The 19,744-nt window shown below is 44.2% G+C and overlaps 1 protein-coding gene across 1 annotated transcript in view; it reads left to right on the forward strand.

The window, feature by feature from the left end:
* The window catches only part of CDR2 (cerebellar degeneration related protein 2), a 37,744-nt gene that overhangs the window by 6,609 nt on the left and 11,391 nt on the right, over window positions 1–19,744 (forward strand). Inside the window, exons 2-3 of the mRNA XM_082261292.1 lie at window positions 13,867–13,979; window positions 18,541–18,689. Coding sequence (XP_082117418.1) covers window positions 13,867–13,979; window positions 18,541–18,689 — 262 coding nt within the window. The remainder of the gene's footprint in view (window positions 1–13,866; window positions 13,980–18,540; window positions 18,690–19,744) is intronic.

Here is a 19,744-nt window from a genome sequence, read left to right on the forward strand (position 1 = left end):
TGTGTTGCATACAAATAACACATTTCTTTAAACAGTATTGTATTTTATTATTTCAAATGCAGCTTTTATTTATACATACAGTAGCATTTATTTTCGTATGCGCTGATAATACACGTTTTGAGCTTCATGAAACCTGCCATCTACTGTTCTGGCAGTGGTAATTTTTATAATGGTAACAAGTAACTATGCAGCACTAAAAAAAAATCGGAGTAGAAGTATTGAAATCATCGAAAAAATGTAGTGAATTAAAAGTGGAAGTAGGAGAAAAAAATTCTACTCTAGGAAAGTACATATCCTGCCGCCTTTCAGTACTTAAGTACAGTAGTGAAGTAGTTCTACTTAGTTACTATACATCTCTGCATAACATTAACCGTGCTTTTAGTTGCAATAATTTTTTAGTGATTTTTTTTTTCACAAGTACAGGTAAAAGCAATGAAGTTTTTTTTTTTTTTTTGTTTTTTTTTTTGTGTTTTTTTTTGCAATAATTTATATTGGTTTGACTTAGTCCATAGTTCTATATGAACCCCAAATGCCACCTTTATGGTCCCAGAACTCCCAGCTCCAGTACTTAGAAATAAGCATGTATTAGCCAGACACCACAGCCTTTCTACTCCTTAGGTTAGGACCACTTTAGCCTCCTGTCCACTGGGGTCTCCCTTGGTACACTTCACAGTACCTCCTGGAATTAAAGGGTACAGTTCCTTTAAGACCTCTAGGTATTAATGCAGCCAATATACTTTGGTCACAGTCAAAGAAGCATAAATAGAGACCTCCCATATAGCGATAATTTTCATAACTTTAGTAAACTCTTCATTTTCGATAAGACTAGCATGCAAAAAAAAAAAAATATGGACGGTCATTCCGATAATCTCATCGTGTGTACCAAACAGTATAGTATATTCTGTAAAACCAGCCAATTTATTGTTAGAATTACACTTGCACAGTAAATGGGTTAAAAAAAAAATGTTTTAGCCATGCGGAAATCAATTACTGGACTTCCTTTTGCGTCACTTCCGATCTGCGTCTACCTCGGCTCACACCCTACGCGTTGCGTCAAGGTAACGTGACAATAAATTGGCTTTTTTTTTTAGTGATCTCTCATCACTGAGGAGGTCACACTTCGGGTACATTGGCTTCAGCAGAGGTATCGCACAGCAAGGGACCTCTGCAGAGGCGAGTAACACTAGGTTGAGGATGGGGGGGGGGGGGGGGGGTCATTTTGACTTTTCACAGACAGAGTTTGCACATTTAGATCAAAATGACAACATCTTTGAACAACATTTTTTTTTTAAATTTAAATAGCCATATAAGAGCACCCCATATAAAAGGGCATACAGTCACTGGGCTATACACGCTGTTGCAGTGCTTTGCTTCACGGCAAGAAGTAAACTGCATATCACATTTAGGGGGTGGTACCGCCGCAGAACGTGACTCATTTTGGTGTTTGGGGCCGCAATGCAACAGCTATAATTCAATGCCATTATAGTATAAGGGAGTTTACAAACCTTTCTGTGAGAAGATATACATGTGTGGTGCCCCTGCCAAGCCACATGTGCTAGAATTTGAATCTTGGCTTTTCCTCCATTAAATGGAATTTATATTACTTTTCTTGTTCTGGAACCCTCACATACTTTGTCTGCACCAGTATATTCTGCTAAACAGCACCCTTCATGTAGAAGCAGAACAAGAAAAATCACCCATATGTGATGAAAGTTTATCTTTTCCTGTGGTTAGACCGGCTCAGCAGAAGCCAGCTCAAGAGAAGGTGTAAGAACAGAAATGCACATTATATTTAGATACAGTGGGGTACAATGTTTTTACGGAGGGGATTTTATTTTTTTTAAATAACAATTGAGTATGCTATTTGACAGTTTTAAAGGGATTGTAAAGTCAGAAAGTTTTTATCTTAATGCATTCTATGGATTACGAAAAAGCCTTTTGTGTGCAGCAGCCCCCCCCCCCCCAGCCCACCTAATACTTACCTGAGGTCTCTCTTTGTCCAGCGATGTCCATGAGTGTCTCAGCCATCTGAGATCCTCCCTTCTGATTGGCTGAGACACAGCAGCGGCACCTTTGGCTCCTACTGTTGTTAATCCATGTCAGCTAGCCAATCAGGAGAGAGAGGGTGGGGGGTACTAAGGGCAAGGAACCTCGTTGAAGACGTGGGCCCTCCTTCTTGGCTCATGGGAAGTTATTTTCGTCCCACAGGGTCGACTGATAAGGGCTCAGCCTTTCAGGGGCCTCCTCTGGAGGATCCAAATAAACCTAGTCTAGCCAAGTCAAGAGTGGGCTTCTCCAGACCCGCGGACAAGGCTCCTTCAGCCCTTACCCATATCAGGAGTAGAGGGACTTTTTCGTGGTTTTCCAGACCCGTGGACTTCCCTGGTACAAGACAAGTGGGTCCACAAAGTAATTTGGTCCGGCTACAAGATCAAGTTTCGCTCTTGTCCCTGGCAAGGTTCTTTCCTTTCAGGGTTTTTACTGGAACCTGTTCACAGTCCCTAGAAAGGTAGGCAAGGTGCATCCAATCCTGGACCTCGAGGCACTTGAACTGCTTTGTGCGGGTGGAGAAGTTCAGAATGAAGTCCATTGGCACGGTGGTGGCATTACTGCATCAGAGGAATTTTCTTGCCTCTATCGACATCAAGGATGCTTACCTTCACATTCCAATATGTGCCGGTCACCAGCGCCTCCTCTGCTTTGCTTTGCCGTGGGAGAGGAGCATTATCCGTTTGTGGCGTTACCCTTTGGTCTTGCCTCTGCTCCTCGGGTCTTCACCAAAGTGTTAGCACCGAGCGGAGTGTTCTGCGAGCGGAGTCTCCTAGACAGCGTGCTCCTTCCTATGGTCAAACTCCAGAAATTGCAGGCTGCAATTTGTCTCCTGCTGTCCAGCAGACGGTCATCCTCCAGACTTGCATGCGGGCACTGGGCCTGATGGTATTGACCTTCGAGGCGGTTCCATTCGCACAGTTCCATATTAGGTCTCTGCAAGGGATGTTCTGGCCAAATGGGACAAGACTCCGCAGTCTCTGGACAATCAGATCTGGCTGAGTCGGGGAACAAAGGAGTTCCTGATATGGTGGCTTTGTTCTCCGGCCCCTTTGCCGGGGCAAATCCTTCCTCCCCTTGTATTGGACAGTGGTCACCATGAATGCCAGCCTATCCGGCTGGGGAGGCATCCTCAGCAAACATTCTGCTCAGAGCAGCCTGACACTGGAATCCAGTCTACCAATCAATGTCTTGGAACTCCGAGCGATCAGACTGTGTCTGGACCATTGGATGGATTGTCTTCTGAGATACTCAGTGCGCATTCAATCAGACAATGGCACGGCCGTGGCTTATGTCAATCACCGGGGGGGAGGGGAGCAAGAAGTGCCCTGGCAGCTCTGGAGGTAGCCTGCATTCTAAGGTAGGCAGAACAGTTCGTTCAGGCCCTCTCCGCTGTACACATTCCTGGGGTGGAAAACTGGCAGGCAGATTACCTCAGTCGGCAGGCGTTGGACCAAGGGGAGTGTGGTCCCTTCATCCGGGGAGTTTCATCAGTTGTGTCTCCGGTGGGGCATCCCGGATGTGAATCTGTTGGCTTCCCGGCTCAACGGAAAGGTGCAGAGGTTTGTGGCTCTGTCACGGGATCCTCAGGCAGATGCCACAAATATGCTGGTGGCCACGTGGGGTCAGTATCGTCAGATTTATGCCTTCCCTCCTCTCAAGCTTCTGCCATGACTTCTACGCAGGATCGAGGCAGAAGGGATTCCGGTCATCTTAGTGGCCCGAACTGGTCTCCCGGGGGTTGGTGTGCTGATCTGGTGTGGCTGGTCGCTGACGTTCCTTGGAAGCTTCCTCTCAGGGAGGATCTGCTGTCCCAATCTTCCATCCTGCTTTACAGTCGCTGGCTTTAGATAGAGGGTTTGTCTGAGTCTGTGTTTTTCAACGATGTTAAAAGCTAGGAAACCTACTTATAGGAAGATCTACCATCATACGTGGAAAATGTACATTGCATGGTGTGAGTCTCTTGGGGTTCATCCTCGCTCTTGTTCTGTGGCTCGGATCTTTACCTTCCTTCAAAGGAGGTTGAGCAAAAACTGGTCTTGAGTACTGTCATGGGTCAGGTGTTGGCCTTAGCGGTCTTATTTTAACGGCCCTTGGCCACATACTGCCTGGTGCGTACTTTTTTTTTTTTTTCAGGGAGTTAGGCACTTGACACCTCCCAGTGCGGTCCCTGTTGCCGCCTTGGGAACCTCAATTTGGTGCTCTGTCCTCCAGAAGCCTCTTTTTGAGACTCTTCGGGAGATTCCCCTGCTTACGCTATAAGTGGATGTGTTGGCATCTGCGGATGCTTCTTTAGACTGCAAGGTTTTGCACGCTGCTTTTTTAAAAGGACTTGATCCTATTTGAGGGTGTATTTGTTTTTTTCAGGTGGGCTCCAGTGGTTTTTGGTTAAGCTCCTGTTGCCTGGCTGGCTACTGTTTAGCCTTGGGAATTTTTTTTGCCGTTCCCACCCCTCATGTTTAACACTGCTTTGGGACATCCAAATGGGTATGAAGATCAGGAGCTGTGTCCATCAATGAACGAAAGAGAAAATGGGATTTTCGACTTACCGTAAAATCCTTTTCTCTGCTTTTTATTGATGGACACAGCACCCACCCCTCTGGAGTTGTAACTCTTCTGACACTGCTTGTAACAAAACTGAGTACCTATCGCAGAGAGGCAGTATACCCCCTGGGCTGCCCATAGGCATAGCCAGATTCTTTTTTTGCCTAGTGTCCTACTCCTGTAGGGCAGTATAACCCAATGGTTATGACGATCAGGAGCTGTGTGCATCAATGAACATCAGAGAAATGGATTTTACGGTAAGTTAAAAATCCCATTTTTTTTTTAACAGGGTTGTGTAGACTTTTTATATCCACTGTAGGCTGTGCACGCCATGTTATCCCAGTCTGCCATTTTGTTTTTGTTTAATTTATTTTCTGTTATGGAGAATGCAACAGGAGGTTACAGGAGTCCGGAATTATAGAAGGAAGAGCCTCCTGTTGGATTATCCAAAACCTCTAAGAATCCAGGGACTGATTCGATCGATCAGGCTCCAGCCATAACGAAGCATCTCTTTTACAGGGTTCATACGGTCCTGGAAATCCTGGAAAAGTTTTTGAATTTTTAGATGACACTTTCCAGGCCTGGAAAGGTCATGGAAAATTAGGAAACACACTAGGTTTTGGAAAAGTCCTGGAATTAAATTACTGTGGAGCGACGGGGAGCGGATGCTTAATTATTTGAATTATGTTATGATAATTATATTGCCACATACTGTATTTACATTTCGCTGTATTAGCGTCCTTCCGTGTCCGGGGTATGCGCGTGCTGTCATTGGCCAGCAGCAGCCAAAGAGATGACCCAATCAGGCAGCGGGGAGGGCCGGCCACGGTTTGTCTGGAGACCCTGTGACTGGCTAGCAGAAGCAGTAACTGCCGGGAGATTATCAACCAATGAGGCAGCGGAAGCGTCACTGGAGGGCGGGCTGGCCGGCCGCATGAACGTGATGATGACGCGGAAGGGGGCGGTAACCTTTTCGGTTATCGCACCCCCACGTCATCACGTTACTGCTGCTGCTAGCCAGTCAGTGTCTCCAGGCAAACCGCGGCCGGCCCTCCCCTCTGCCTGATTGGGTCATCTCCTCGGCTGCTGCTGGCCAGTGACTGACAGTAAGGGCAAACTGCGGACCCGGAAGGACACCAGTGCTATACGCTGAATGTAAAAATGCCCCCACCCTCAGTGCTCTTTAGCCCCCCGGTGTTCTTTAGGCCCCCCCCCCCAGTGTTATTTAGGCCCCCCCAGTGTTCTTTAGGCCCCCCAGTTTTCTTTAGCCCCCCCAGTGTTCTTTAGCCCCCCCTCCCGGTGCTCTTCAGCTCCCCACAGTGCTTTTCATCTCCCCCCCCCCCCCCCCCATGCTTTCTGGCTCCCCCAGTGCTCTCCAGCTCCCTGGCTCCCCCCTCAGTGATTTCCAGTCCCCCCCCGGACAGTGCTCTCCAGTCCCCCCCCTCTCCCCCTGTGCTCTCCATCCCCCTGGTTTTCCATGCCCCCCCCTGTGCCTTCCAACCCCCCTGCAATGCTTTCCAAACCCTCCCTTAATTCTCTCCAGTCTCCCCCCCCCCCCCGTGCCCTTCAGCTCCTCCAGTGCTCTCTGCTTCCCCTGTGCTCTTTTATCTTCTATCATGTCTGCAGTCTCTGACCTTCTCTTGTATCATGTCTGCAGTCTCTGACCTTCTCTTGTATCATGTCTGCAGTCTCTGACCTTCTCTTGTATCATGTCCGCAGCCTCTGACTACCTCCTGTATCATGTCCGCAGCCTCTGACCACCTCCTGTATCATGTCTGCAGCCTCTGACCACCTCCTGTATCATGTCTGCAGCCTCTGACCACCTCCTGTATCATGTCCGCAGCCTCTGACCACCTCCTGTATCATGTCCGCAGCCTCTGACCACCTCCTGTATCATGTCCGCAGCCTCTGACCACCTCCTGTATCATGTCCGCAGCCTCTGACCACCTCCTGTATCATGTCCGCAGCCTCTGACCACCTCCTGTATCATGTCCGCAGCCTCTGACCACCTCCTGTATCATGTCCGCAGCCTCTGACCACCTCCTGTATCATGTCCGCAGCCTCTGACCACCTCCTGTATCATGTCCGCAGCCTCTGACTACCTCCTGTATCATGTCCGCAGCCTCTGACCACCTCCTGTATCATGTCCGCAGCCTCTGACTACCTCCTGTATCCTGTCCGCAGCCTCTGTCTACCTCCTGCATCCTGTCCGCAGCCTCTGTCTACCTCCTGTATCATGTCCGCAGCCTCTGACCACCTCCTGTATCATGTCCGCTAAATGTACAGTGTGTGTCGTAAAACGTTTGACATTTCGAACATGGGAGAGGCAGCGCTGTCTAGCCACGCTAAAGGTGCAAAGCACCAGTCTGCAGCTGCGTGCTTGACAGCTTCCAATCCGATCGCTGGCTTTTTCACCCGTGCGCCTGAAGGGACACCGCCTCCCAGCTGCGGCAGCGGTGCTTCCATCTCATCCACTGTAAAACAAGGGACCATTTTGAGTCACGCTGTATCCAGAAACAAAACCCTAACTGCAGTACTGTACACTACAAAGATTTGTCATTTATTTTAGTAAAAATATGCTGAGTGTGACATGGATTTTGTTCTTATTTAACATGTAAACATAGACATTTTATGAAACATTAGGTCATGAATATTTACGTGAAGTCATGGAAAAGTCATGGAATTTTATTGGTGAAAATGGGTATGAACCCTGCTTTTAGTAAAAATTGCCCTTTTTAATATTTTCTCTTTTCATTCTAAAACCTCTAAGAATCCAGGGACTGATTCGATCGATCAGGCTCCAGCCATAACGAAGCATCTCTTTTAGTAAAAATTGCCCTTTTTAAAATTTTCTCTTTTCATTCTCTTCATCAAAATTCTTTTTGTAAAAATGTATGTATACAAAAAAAAAAAAAAAAAAAAAAAAGCAGCCAACGCTGAACCTGAAATCTTATCCCCGTGCGTTCCTGCACTGTATCAATGCATCTATTTTGCTCGCTCCTGTGGGAACACATTTGGCAGTCAGAGAGCTGTAAAGGAAAGTATGTCGATCATTGGTGCTTGAAGCTGCACCTGCAGCCAGAAGTTCTTTGTTCAGCAAAGAATGGATTATGCAATGGAAGTTCTAATCTTTGTATCTGTTGTTGGACTCTAGAGCTGACTGCTTCCACGCTGTTCACTTGGCACGGGATGTAAAGCATGGAGGTTCATTGACCGATTTTTCTAAAAGCAAATATTTTGGATAGCAATCCATGACCCCACCTTCCATGCTTGTGTAGTTGCTGTATGTGCTTGTGGAACAGAATGCTGGGGACCACTTGAGACTGTTAACATTTTTCTATACCTCCACAATGCTAACCTTGGACCCGGCAAATATATCCAACATGGCTAAACAAGAGTGGAACCAAAGTAGATCTATACTCTTGACATTTAGTTTGCTTAAAGTAGAAGTTCACCTTAACACTAAAAGCCTTGCATCTACAGATATCCAGGATCTAACACTAACCTATCTAGCTATGTAAAGAAGAAATCAGTATGTGTACCTTTTTTGAAGCTGAGCTGTCAGTGGCGGCTTCGCTGTGTAGGCGGGTGCAGAGAAGGCAGCTGACAATGGAAGCCCCATAGTAACTCTATGAGCGACGTCCCGTCCCATTGTCCGCTGTGTCCTCTGCAGAGCTTCAGCTGCTAAAGACTGGATCGGTTCGGCTTCAAAAAAGTATGTGTTGTACGGATTTCTTCTCTACAGGGCTAGATAAGTTACTGTTAAGCCTTGTACACACGCAACGAATTTCCACCGACCGGTCGTCCGTCTTTTGTCCAGAGTGGTGTCTGTTGGTTGGAATGTGCTCTAGACTGCACGCAAATTTTCCCGCACGACAGAATTCTACTTCAGAAGTGATGTCATGTGTTGGGTTGCTTTCTTTGTGTTCTTTCGTCGCTGAGCATGCCTAGTCTTGCTCATAAGATTTTTCCCTATCGAAATCTGTACTAATGAGACGAAAATCGGACGTGTTTTGACGGTCGACAAAAATTTTATATAGCCTGCACACCAGGATTTTTTCGGCCGAAAAGTCAGTCGGTTGTCGGAAGCATCATACTAACAAGCCGAAAATCGGCAGATCGGTCGTGGGACGAAATTTCCTGGCTGAATTTCGACTCGTGTGTACGGGGCTTTAGATTGTGGATGTCTGTAGATGCAGGGATTTTAGTTTTAGGGTGGACTTACACTTTAAGCATTCTTTATCATAAACTATTAACTTTTTTTCTAAAATACTATTTACTTTTTTTTTTTTATCCTGTCTTATATCTGTGCTGCTGATAACCGCTAAGCGCCGGGAAGAGGACCAGCACTGGATCATGGAGAACAGGTGAGTATTTCAGCCGGAGCTACTTTTTTGGAGCTGTTGGGGATTTTTTTATACCTACCGGTAGCTGGACTAGGACTTTAAATACTCCTGGGTATTGTGTTTTGCACTGTAGTTTTTGGCCAACAGGCATCAAATTTACATGGGAACCTCCTAGTACTACTACTGATCTGTGTAAGATGGCCATTTTTTATAATCGGATTGTAACTGGTCAGTACAGCTCATGCAGACTTGTTACATATCCTTTGTGAATAATCATTACTGTGACGTAGATTTCACCTTGAGTCAGGAGGTTTCTCCATGATAAAGGCTTCTGCGTCTCTGCAGAACTATTTCACAAGCCACATATTCGGTTGTTATCCAAGGCAGGAAGTGAAGCAATCTGCTACACATATTTGTGTGTCTTCTCCAAGAGAATACTGGTACAAGCATCCACATCTACATTTTTAAAGAATTCCAAGTGCTAGTTATATGGGGGCTATTTATAAAGGGAAAGATTCATGAGGATTCTCTATAAATTTTCTGAAAAAGTATGCATTCACCATTATTTGCTAGTAGACTGAATAATTGAATCCACCAGCATCCGGAATATGTTCTATTTTCATGTTTAAATCCCAACTCCATTCACAAGCCCCCCCCCCTCTACCCTCTACACAATGTAATTGAGAGGAGAAAGGGCAATGGGGCGGGTTGTATAGTTACTGATCACTGAGATAGCCAATTACAATGTAATGGAGTACCAGTTCTTCCAGCTCCCGAGCGTAAGTGTGACGCCCCTGAGCTGTCAAGTGTCAGCTCAGTCTCTGGGCTGGGAGGGCACTTTGCAGCGCCCTCCCAGAACACACAGGTATGCACAAATTTGGCCCCAGGGACTTAGACCCACTTAAGTGAGGCGGCATCTGTGTGTACCCCTGTTGTAAGGGGGTTAAAGCGGAACTAAAGTTGGTTAATAAGAAATTGCTAGCAGTTTTTTATTGATGGTAAGGGGTTCTGTATATTGTTTCTGCCATAAATTCTCTATGGAAGGTTTTCCCCCTACATTTTGTTCTGTTGACCTGAAATTTGGATTCCCATCCCTTTCTCCCTTAGTCCCAATGGTCTCCATGACCAATTGGATGAATCTACTCAGCGAAGACCTGCATCACCAAAAAAAAAAAAAAGTTTAAAGTGTTACTTCACCTTTTCAGAAAAGGTGAACGGACACCCTCTCCACCCCTCTGGTCTTCGCTGTATTTGCCTCCCATGGATGTACTCTCAGTGCCCAGGCAGCCTATGTAGCGGTCTGGTGATTTGAAATCCCCGCTCTTCTCCCTCTTTATTTTGTAGGGCTTCTGGGACAGCTCAGGGCACTTCTGATTGGTCTGCACCAGGACTTGCAGCACCCACAGGAGGTAGGTACAGCGGGAGACCAGGAGGGTGGGGCAGGTGTTCACCTTTTTCGTTTTCCTAAGGCTCCTTTCACACGGGCGCACTGCCCGATGGAGCTCGTTCTGCTCAGCGGGGGAGCGATCCGCCGATTCCCCCTGAGCAGGCGGATGACAGCTCCATCTCCGCTCTGTGTGCAGAGACGGAGCTGTCAGATCTCCGCTGTCCTTTATGGGGAGATTGGATGAGAATGGACCGCCTGTCCGTTCTCACTCGATCCGCTCCTCAAGACGGATGGAAAATAGGGTTTCCATCCGTCCGGATTTCACGGACAGGATCGGATCGGATAGCAGCGGGTGTCAGGGGAGATGTCTCCGCTGACAACCGCTGCGCCGTAGGGATACATGGAGCATCCAATCAGGTCTGCCTGAAAAACTGACAGTCGGATCGGATTGCCCATGTGAAAGGGGCCTAACACTTTAACCTTGCACAGAATTCCATGCTTGCTATATCAGGTTGAGCAGAATAATTTTGCTTTATGCATAATATACCACCTTTTAATGAAATCATTTGAAGAGTCTCTGCCTTTGGTATGCTATCTAAACAAATTATTTTGCTGTTTTATAATTTATAGCCTGCCTGTTTTTTCCCTAGCAAGACCAGTGAATGGAGTCCTGTGTGTCACTGGCCAGCTGTGCTGATCTCAATCTTTTTAGTCATGGATGTTGCTTTAGTTCTCGCCTTAATGTGGAAAGCCTTTGTTTGTGTCGGACTTGACATCTTGGAATGCAGAGTGCATTTACATAGGACATCCTGTATGACACAAGAACTTGCTCAGTATAACAAAAGAATTCCAATTTTTCAACTAATTTCCTAAAGTCAGCCTCATGTCATCACATGGACGCAGCTAAAATGGCATCCCAAATGAACGCCAGGTACCAAAAAGTATCCCCATACAGCTTCCCATATTCACCAAGAACCCAAAACCTGGAAAGTAGAATATGGAAATCTCAACAGCTGACCACAAATAATCTGTCTCATCTACTCACAGCTGTAGTCCAAATTAAATATTTGGCGGTATTTCCACCAAACGTGACCGATTTAGGTGTACAGAGCCATGCTGCAACCGTATTCAGCCTGTTGGGGTCAAAACAGGGGGTGAGGAAGCAACGTCGCCTCCTCACCGCCTGTCAACCACTCTTACCTGCTTTACAGGTTATGAGGAGTCAATATGTCACTTCCTCACCTGTATTAACCCTAAGAAGGCTGAACCACCACAGGTAGTGTGAAAATAAGTGGTTCTTCATGCAAGACTGTACATAAATGGCCCTGTTTATTTAGCTGATAGTATGACACGGTTTCCCATATATACCCCTACTTCCTGCTGACCTTTTCAGCTTTCCTGTACCTGCTATACCTGTACTTTTTTTAAACCTAAAGTTTGCATGTATAACCTATTTTATGTACACCCTCCACTGTGATTCTTGTACTTGAGATAGAAAATGGCACGTCACCCAAAAAAAAAAAAAATTCTATATATTGCACAAGCTAAAAAAAACTCTAATATGTGAATGGACGCTGCTTGGTGTGCAATTCATACCTTGCTGCAGGCCCACTTCCATGCAGAGTACTGAATTTCTGGGTGCTGCAGAAGCTGCGGCAGCAAAGAGCTCCAACCCCTCCTCTCTCCTCGCCCATTCACAAAAACCCTTACAAGGCATTTTGTGAATCAAAGAGATGTTGCATACCCACCCCTCTACCCTTCCCTCTCCTATTTACCATCATTGCGGGGTCTTCCTGAAGCTAATGCTTACTTACCTACTGTGCTGATACTGACTTGCCATGCCATGTTATGCAGTGTGTCTCTGTTTAGAGGTAGCTATCTTGGTAGAAGCAGGGTTTTGCTTCCTCATGCCAGAGCCCTTCAGCAATATCAACATTGAACAGCACAGTTGTGTGATATAATCAAATCTCACCCCAAATCTCAAGAGATTAGCAGTCTGAGGCAACAGCTCCTTAGATTACATACTGCAGATATGCAGGATACACAGGAGTGCCGCTTAGGTACCTAGATCATCACAAACCAGGAAGCAAACTGCTATTTTTAAGGATGAATGTCTTCTTCATACACAGCAGTACAAGGAAAAAAACAGTCGGAGAGCTCACTTTAGGCAACTCCCAAACGGGACTACCCTCCAATGGGTGCATAGGAAAGGGTAAACCAACAGAAGGAAAGTCTAAATTAATAAAGGCGTGCAAAACCGCTTTCATTTTACTAAATAATTAATAAATTATTAGATCTTACTGGTGGACCCTCTTTGTCCTAAGTGTTGAAGGGACCTGATTTATACGTTATGGCATTGTCCCATGTTGCATAGATACTGGGACATTGTCCTTCGCACAATCGGTAGGCTTACAAATTAAATTTTACCTTTGGACCCCTTGTCTTGTATACTTGGTAACTTGGATCCAATTTTTCCTGACGCTTTTGTAAGGCATTGGTGTCCAGCACTAGAGCTAGTCGTACCCCGACTGTTAAGCTATGGCTGAGTCTTTTAGGAATATTGCCTACTCTCTAAGGTATCTTAAAGTAAAACTATAGGCAATTTTTTTTTTTGTTTTTTTAATTTTGGATAGAGCAAGGGAGGGTTATAAGGGTTATAGGTTATACCCCTGTCAATTTTTTTTTTTCACCATTGTGGAGATTTCCCTTCACTTCCTGTTTGGCTATACCTGCAAATTTGGGAATTTCTAGGGGACCCCCAGATCACCAGAGCTAGTGTCCACATTGGAATATTTCCCCTAAATTACTTTTTTAGGAACAACCCAAAATTTGGGATTTTCTTTTTACCTTCACTTTCAATGATAATGGTAAACAGGACAAATGGAGAGGGTGAATCTCATTAACAGGGACACAGACAGCAATAATAATGCCTATAATGGATATAATGTCTAATTGCACGATGATCTATACTTGACTCATATACTAGTCAATTTATAATAGAGCTGAAGTTACATCTTTATCTTTTATTGCTGATTACTTTGCTTGCAAAATCATATGGCAGATATTTTGATGTATATTGTTTAGTGACACAGATACTCTGGCACTTTTTTTTGTTCTGCTTAAACTTTTTTTTCTGATTTAAAAAAAAATAAATCCATAAAATAATTGATTAGATCAATAATCCTAGGATAATTTGGTCTGATGCTCCTTCCTTGGTTTTTGCATTGGCTGTGGCTGCTTTCTAAAGAAAATCCACTGGATTTGATACAGAGAAGGAAACCTTGCTTTTTATCGTGGAAGCAGTGGTCTCTCTGCAGAGGTCTTCTGGGTCAAAGCTGGAGTTCTCCATTCAGCAGGAGCCATGAGATTTTCTTTTAGGAGACCTATTGGGATTTAATGGGGATACATTCTGTTTAGCACACAGAGCCTTTAGTGGAGGACTTTGGATTGGGAATCTGCTTGCGGCAATCTATCTTTAGTCATTATAAACTAATTCCTGTTGCATATATATTTCCACTGTAATAATTTGCTCTTTTATAGATTTGCAGCTTGCGGCTGAGCTGGGGAAGACTTTATTGGATCGCAATACTGAACTGGAGGAATCTTTGCAACAGATGTATGCTACCAACCAGGAGCAGATCCAGGAAATTGAAGTATGTATCCTCTGTATTACGCTGCCCACTGCTGTACATTCATACTCCTGCACAGATAGAGCTCTCTTCTGTCTTTTCAGTCTGTGTTGAGCATTCAGCGTTGAATGCAGGCCAGGCAGCTGGCGACTGATCAGCCATTTTCTTGCTAAGACACTGACAGCAAATTGCCATTTTATTGTAACAGTAGAACTAGAAAGGCTATGGTAAGATGAACTAAAAGAAACCAAAATCCCTTCATAGTGCGAAGCACAGTAGACCCATTTATGGGAATTTATAAAGCAAGTCTGTGATGATCTTTAGAATTACACAGTGCCTCTACATGACAAATGTCAATGTGGGTGATGGTTTCATGTATCATGGGTAAACTGGTAGAAGAATTTGGGGCAAGCACTGCACCGCACTTGTAGCTGCACTGAGGCTGTCCATTCAGTGCCGCTGAGCTTCCTTCAGAGGAGATAAGGTACTGCTCTGTGCAATATCCTCCTCAACATTGTCAATGTCAATAACCTCTTTTTTTTATTATTTTAATTTAGTAAAAAAAGCAACCTTTAATCCCTCTTGAATAACTTCTAGTTTTGTTATCTATGAGCTACGAGCTGGAGGTAAACCTTTTTAAAATTTTGTGCACCTAAAGCTCCAACTAAGAATCTATCTGAATCTTCTGCATGAGTTGGCGCAGCTACCATAATTAGTAGCAGGTAGTACTTCTGAATCTGGTGCAGGCCATTTTTTAAGAGCTATACCACCAGAAAAGTGTCATAAATGGTTTTCTTTAATTACCCCCCCCATTCTTTTGTAAAAAACTGTACCGTGCTTAGACTGGTTTAGTGGAGGGCTCTTTTAGTCTACCTCGCTATAACCTTATTGTTTTCATTGGACCCAAGCCACAGTTTCTTGCACTACCTTGAAACTGGACAACGTCTGAAACATCTGTGTGCAGAATGCATAAATGGCTCTATAGTAGGCTGTATCTGTACAATAAATCAGTGGTTCTGGATGTTTAATTGACCCCAAAGAAGGAACTATACACATAGCTCCATCCACTATCCTGAAGAGTAAAATCCCTGCTTTTTGGGGGGATTTTTTTTTAGAAGTTTCTTCTGTTCATTGTATTGTAACCACATGCTCTTAGAGTGGTATTAAAGCTTCCTTTCGCAATCGTCCGTTGGCAGACGCAGCCTTCTTACTACTTATCCATTGGGTCATGCTGCCCCCAATGTATAAGAAGTAGGAAGGCTGCGTCTGTCAATGAACTTCAGTAAAACTGATTTTACGTTAAGTTCTTACAAAAATCCAGTTTTCTCTATTGCTCATTGACAGACGCAGCCTTCTTACTTCCTATCCATTGTGGGCAGCATAACCCAATGGATAAGAAATAAGAAGGCTGTGTCTGTCAATGGACTTCAGAGAAACTGATTTTACGGTACGTTCTTACAAAAATCCAGTGTTGTGTTTTTTTTTTTTTTTTGTTTATACCTAAAAGGGTTTCACATGTACTGTCACTTTAAGGCTGGCTCCACCCAGGAGTGATGACAAGGGTCAAGGGGCAGAGTGGCCATCTTAGAGACATGTAAGGGATGCATTGATATACAGAGCTGTCCTGTAATGCATGTTGGAGTGTACCATGAGTCCTGAATAAACAAACGTTGTTCCAGATCAGAGTCCTGTGTCTCTCACAACATGGAGAATATAACAGTTTATAACAAACCTGTTATATTTACCTGCTTTGTGCAGTGGTTTTGCACAGACCAGCTACGATCCTCCCTTTTTCGGCGGCCTCCGCTGGCACTCCTGGCTCCTCACTCTCGAGCAGTGCCCCCAAAGAAAGCTGTTTTCCCTGCTGTCTCAGCCAGTGAGTAGGGAGAGTTCCTGGGCAGCTGAGGCTAGGATCGAAGGGAGCTTAGGTAAGGATTGAGGGGGTTGGGGGAGAATGCATGAATGCAGCCTTTAGAACCACTTTAAAGTGAATTATGGAGCATGCTTTTGAAACCTTTGGCAAGTTTTTATTTTAATGCCCAATGAGGAAATGATCCCACTATTTGTCCTAAAGAATATTATCACAAGGGCAGGGGGGTTAGAGAAAATAATTCTTTTTTTTTTTTTTTTTACTGTTGTCTTTTGAGGTTAGGGGAAATCCTTCAGTTGGGAAACTTGTCTAAAAGAGATTTCCTCTCACTTCCTGTTTCCCTGGGAGGAATTTTAGGGAATTCTCCCATGGGAGATAGCAGAAAAAACAAGGGTTTTGGGATGGTATAACATTTTCTAATCTTAAAGCAGAACTTCACTCAAAAAGTGATGTTCTACTGGTTCCCTCTGAGAAACGGGTTTTTTTTCTGAGGAGGGGGGAGCAAATTTCTGATTATTATTTTAAGTACCCACTCCCAATTCTGCAAACCTGACCTAGGAAAGGGTAGCATCCCTTGCCCTGGGCCTCCTCTTTCGTAGCCTCCTGGAACATGTTGCATGCCCCAGGAGGCTGCAGCACCATCCACACAGCCCTGCTCGAGCTTGTGCATGCACAGTGGGGCATCGGTTGTGATTCCTCAGGAAGCTACAGCCGGCTCCCATTTGCAAGATGGTGGCGCCTATTTGCAAATGTCTTTGCAAATTCAGATGGTACCTTTTTATAAAAGTAGTAGCGATATCATCACTGTGCTGCATCACTTGTACGTGGAGCAGAATTAGGAGTTGTCCCAGCAGGTCCTCCCACTACAGGCTGCCTGCAAAAAACTGCAGGGAGGCGGACACAGGACCAGTCACCCTGCACAAGAAGAGAGGAGCAACAGGTCTACAGTATATTACAGGAAACTTTTACACATAGACAAAATACAGGAGTTATTTTATGCCTGTCAAATCTGGAGGCAGTGGGTTATTTAGAGGAATGAATGTCATGAAATGGAAGCAGTCATTGTTCACCTCCTTATGATTATTTATGCAGGTTGACTGGTTGCCATCTTGACCCTATTGATTCAGTTTGAGTCCCTGACATGGAACACTTAAAAAAAAAATAATAAATATATATAATATTAAAGCGAAGCTCCAGCCCCTACCCCCTTCCAAAAATTACCAGCTGCTGACTTTTAATATTAGGACACTTACCTGTCCTGGGATCCGGTGATGTCGGCAAGAACAGGTACCCGCTCCCCCCAAAAAGGTGCCAAATATGGCAGGGGGGGATGAAGCAAACAAGAAGCTTTTCCTTTTGGGTGGAGCTCCGCTTTAAGGGCTACTGACCACTTTGACATGCTTGCTCCAGGTCATTTTGTAGCTGGTTGATTTCAAATTTGTAATTTCACTTGCATTAATAAAAATGTTATGTTTGCATTAAATTCTTGATAATATCCTAATGTGTCTGTGAAAATGAAAAAGCTGTTCTAGGTCTCATCAATGGATTTAATTTTATTTTTTGTCGTGGCACTATGAGGACTACCACTCTAAAAATAACCTTTCTGTCAGCCCAGTAAGAAGGGTTAATCTGAAATGGGACATGGTGACCTGCCTTAGGTTAATCCACACTTTACAACAAATCCTCCTTGTATGAAGATGTCAAAGACAATGATACTAAAAGGTTTGTCCAGTGTAATAGAGGTTTTTGTATGAAAAGCCACATAAAGATTTTAACTACTAGCTGTGAGATTCGGTAGTACCTTCCTAATCTGATAAAAAGAAACATGCTAGCCATAGTATGCGTTCTGTCTTGCCTAGAAAGTATCCCAGATCTTGCCTCTTAACCAAAGCAGGAGAAAATTTACTAGGCCTTTCCTTTAAACACTGCAATGAATATTCTGGGTTTATTATTACCCTGTTTAAAGCAGACCTCCAGCCAAAGCGTGAATGAAAATTTGAAGTGCAAAAATAAGTTAGAGGTTGTCTGACTTTGATTTTATATTAGTGTGTTCTGTTTCCCAGGAGACCAAGTACATAAACTAATATGTCATATCTTCCTAAGCATTGTCTAAGGCTAGCTGTGAGGTTAAACAGGGCTCCCCTTTATGGCCATCCCAACAATGCATCTAGCAAGGAGATGACTGCTTTAAAGGATGGCACTTTTCAATTCCTACAAGCACTTGCCTGGTTGCCTCGAACATTTTAGCTGACAAGCCCCCCTCCCCCTGCTATCCTTGTGAGATGCTGGTCTCTAGCAAATGCTAGGAAAAAAATGCCATCTGTCAAAGCAATGGTCTTGCTAGCGGCGTTGTTGGACATCCAGGGCAGGAGCTCCAACCGAACGGCTAGCTTTAGACAGCACGTAGATGAATGAAACAAAGTTCTATGTGTACTTTTGTCTCACGGGGAACCAAATTTAAAAAAAAAAAAATTGAAGTGAAGGTTCTTAAGTCTTATGAGGTTTAGTCACTTGTATTGCCATCCTTTCTGGGCCTGTGATTGAGAGCTGCAGCTCTTGTACACAGATGCTTACAGTTGTTTGTCCACCTTCTTCCTGTATTAAATTTATATACATCAGATATAGCAGAAAACATTGCTGCACTCTAAAATCAACCATAAGTCAAAACCACTTGCCATTTATTTTATGTTTTTTTTTTTTTTACTTTTATGGCAGTACCTGACAAAGCAGGTGGACCTACTGAGACGTATGAATGAGCAGCATGCCAAGGTCTATGAGCAGCTGGATGTCACAGCCAGAGAGCTGGAAGATGCCAATCAGAAACTGGTGCTGGAGAGCAAGGCATCCCAACAAAAGATTATTGGGTAAGAATGCTTATTACATTCCGCACCTTTCTCCAATGCAAATACAATACAGAGTCCAGTTTCTAGTAGAACCAGTTTCTACCTCCATGTATCTCACATGTTATTCTTTGTTATATATTTTTCTCTTTCTCGAAGCTGGATTGTGCCAATGCAGGCTTAACGCAAGGACACCAAGAAAACAATTGTTTTCTATGTGCCGTTTTTACACCACAGTGCTATATTGAGGTGGGTTGCAGTGTGCTGCGCAAAAATGCAGACATGGTTCAATTGTATGCAGTTCAACTGACCATAGGTCATCTAATCGCAATGTGCTGCAATGCATAGACTTGAATGATTTTGTGACATTTCAATAAATTTAAAGCCCAACTCTGAGAAACTTTCAGATAAGCCCTTGCTGTGGGTCGGCACCAACACTGCAAGGGTTAGCTACTCATTTAGTCTAGGGAAGAGCATAAGCACTTTAACTTGCCTGATCCTCGGCTTCCTGTTAATTTGGACTGTGCACTGTTTCTTTGGGGTCATAATGTCTAATACAGGGTTATGGACACTGGTCTTGATGACATCAGGACCTTAGACCACTGGAGTATGGGAGAAAGACACTGTGGGGACTGGTCTAGCAGCATGGTGAATAGATCAGGTAACTAGATCTTCTTTACTATGCCCCTAGACCTAAATGAGCCAATGACCTGTGCAGTGCTGGTGCAGCTGCAGAGCAAGAGAGCCTTTCTAAAGTTCCCAGAGTAGGACTTTAATAAAGTACCTTTTTAAAAAAAAAAAAAAAAGAAATTGGGTTTTGTAACTACGCGAAGCACCACCGTTGCAGAACAGACACTGGCAGTTTTAGCGTGCAGGCTGGGATGAATGAACTGTTGGATGGAAAATTCCAGCTAAACCTAAAATTACCCAGAGATGACTAACCTAACCATGGTGCTAATGGAGTACTGGAAAAAGTACTATAAAATCTGGACTCCCTATTTATTTTATAAATATCAAACTTGACTAGCTTCTCAACCATAAGTTAAGGTGAGATATCGTGGCACTCTTCAATTCCTGGA

This window comes from Pelophylax lessonae (genome assembly GCF_965119305.1).
Source record: "Pelophylax lessonae genome assembly, chromosome: 6".
Taxonomy (NCBI): Eukaryota; Metazoa; Chordata; class Amphibia; order Anura; family Ranidae; genus Pelophylax; species Pelophylax lessonae.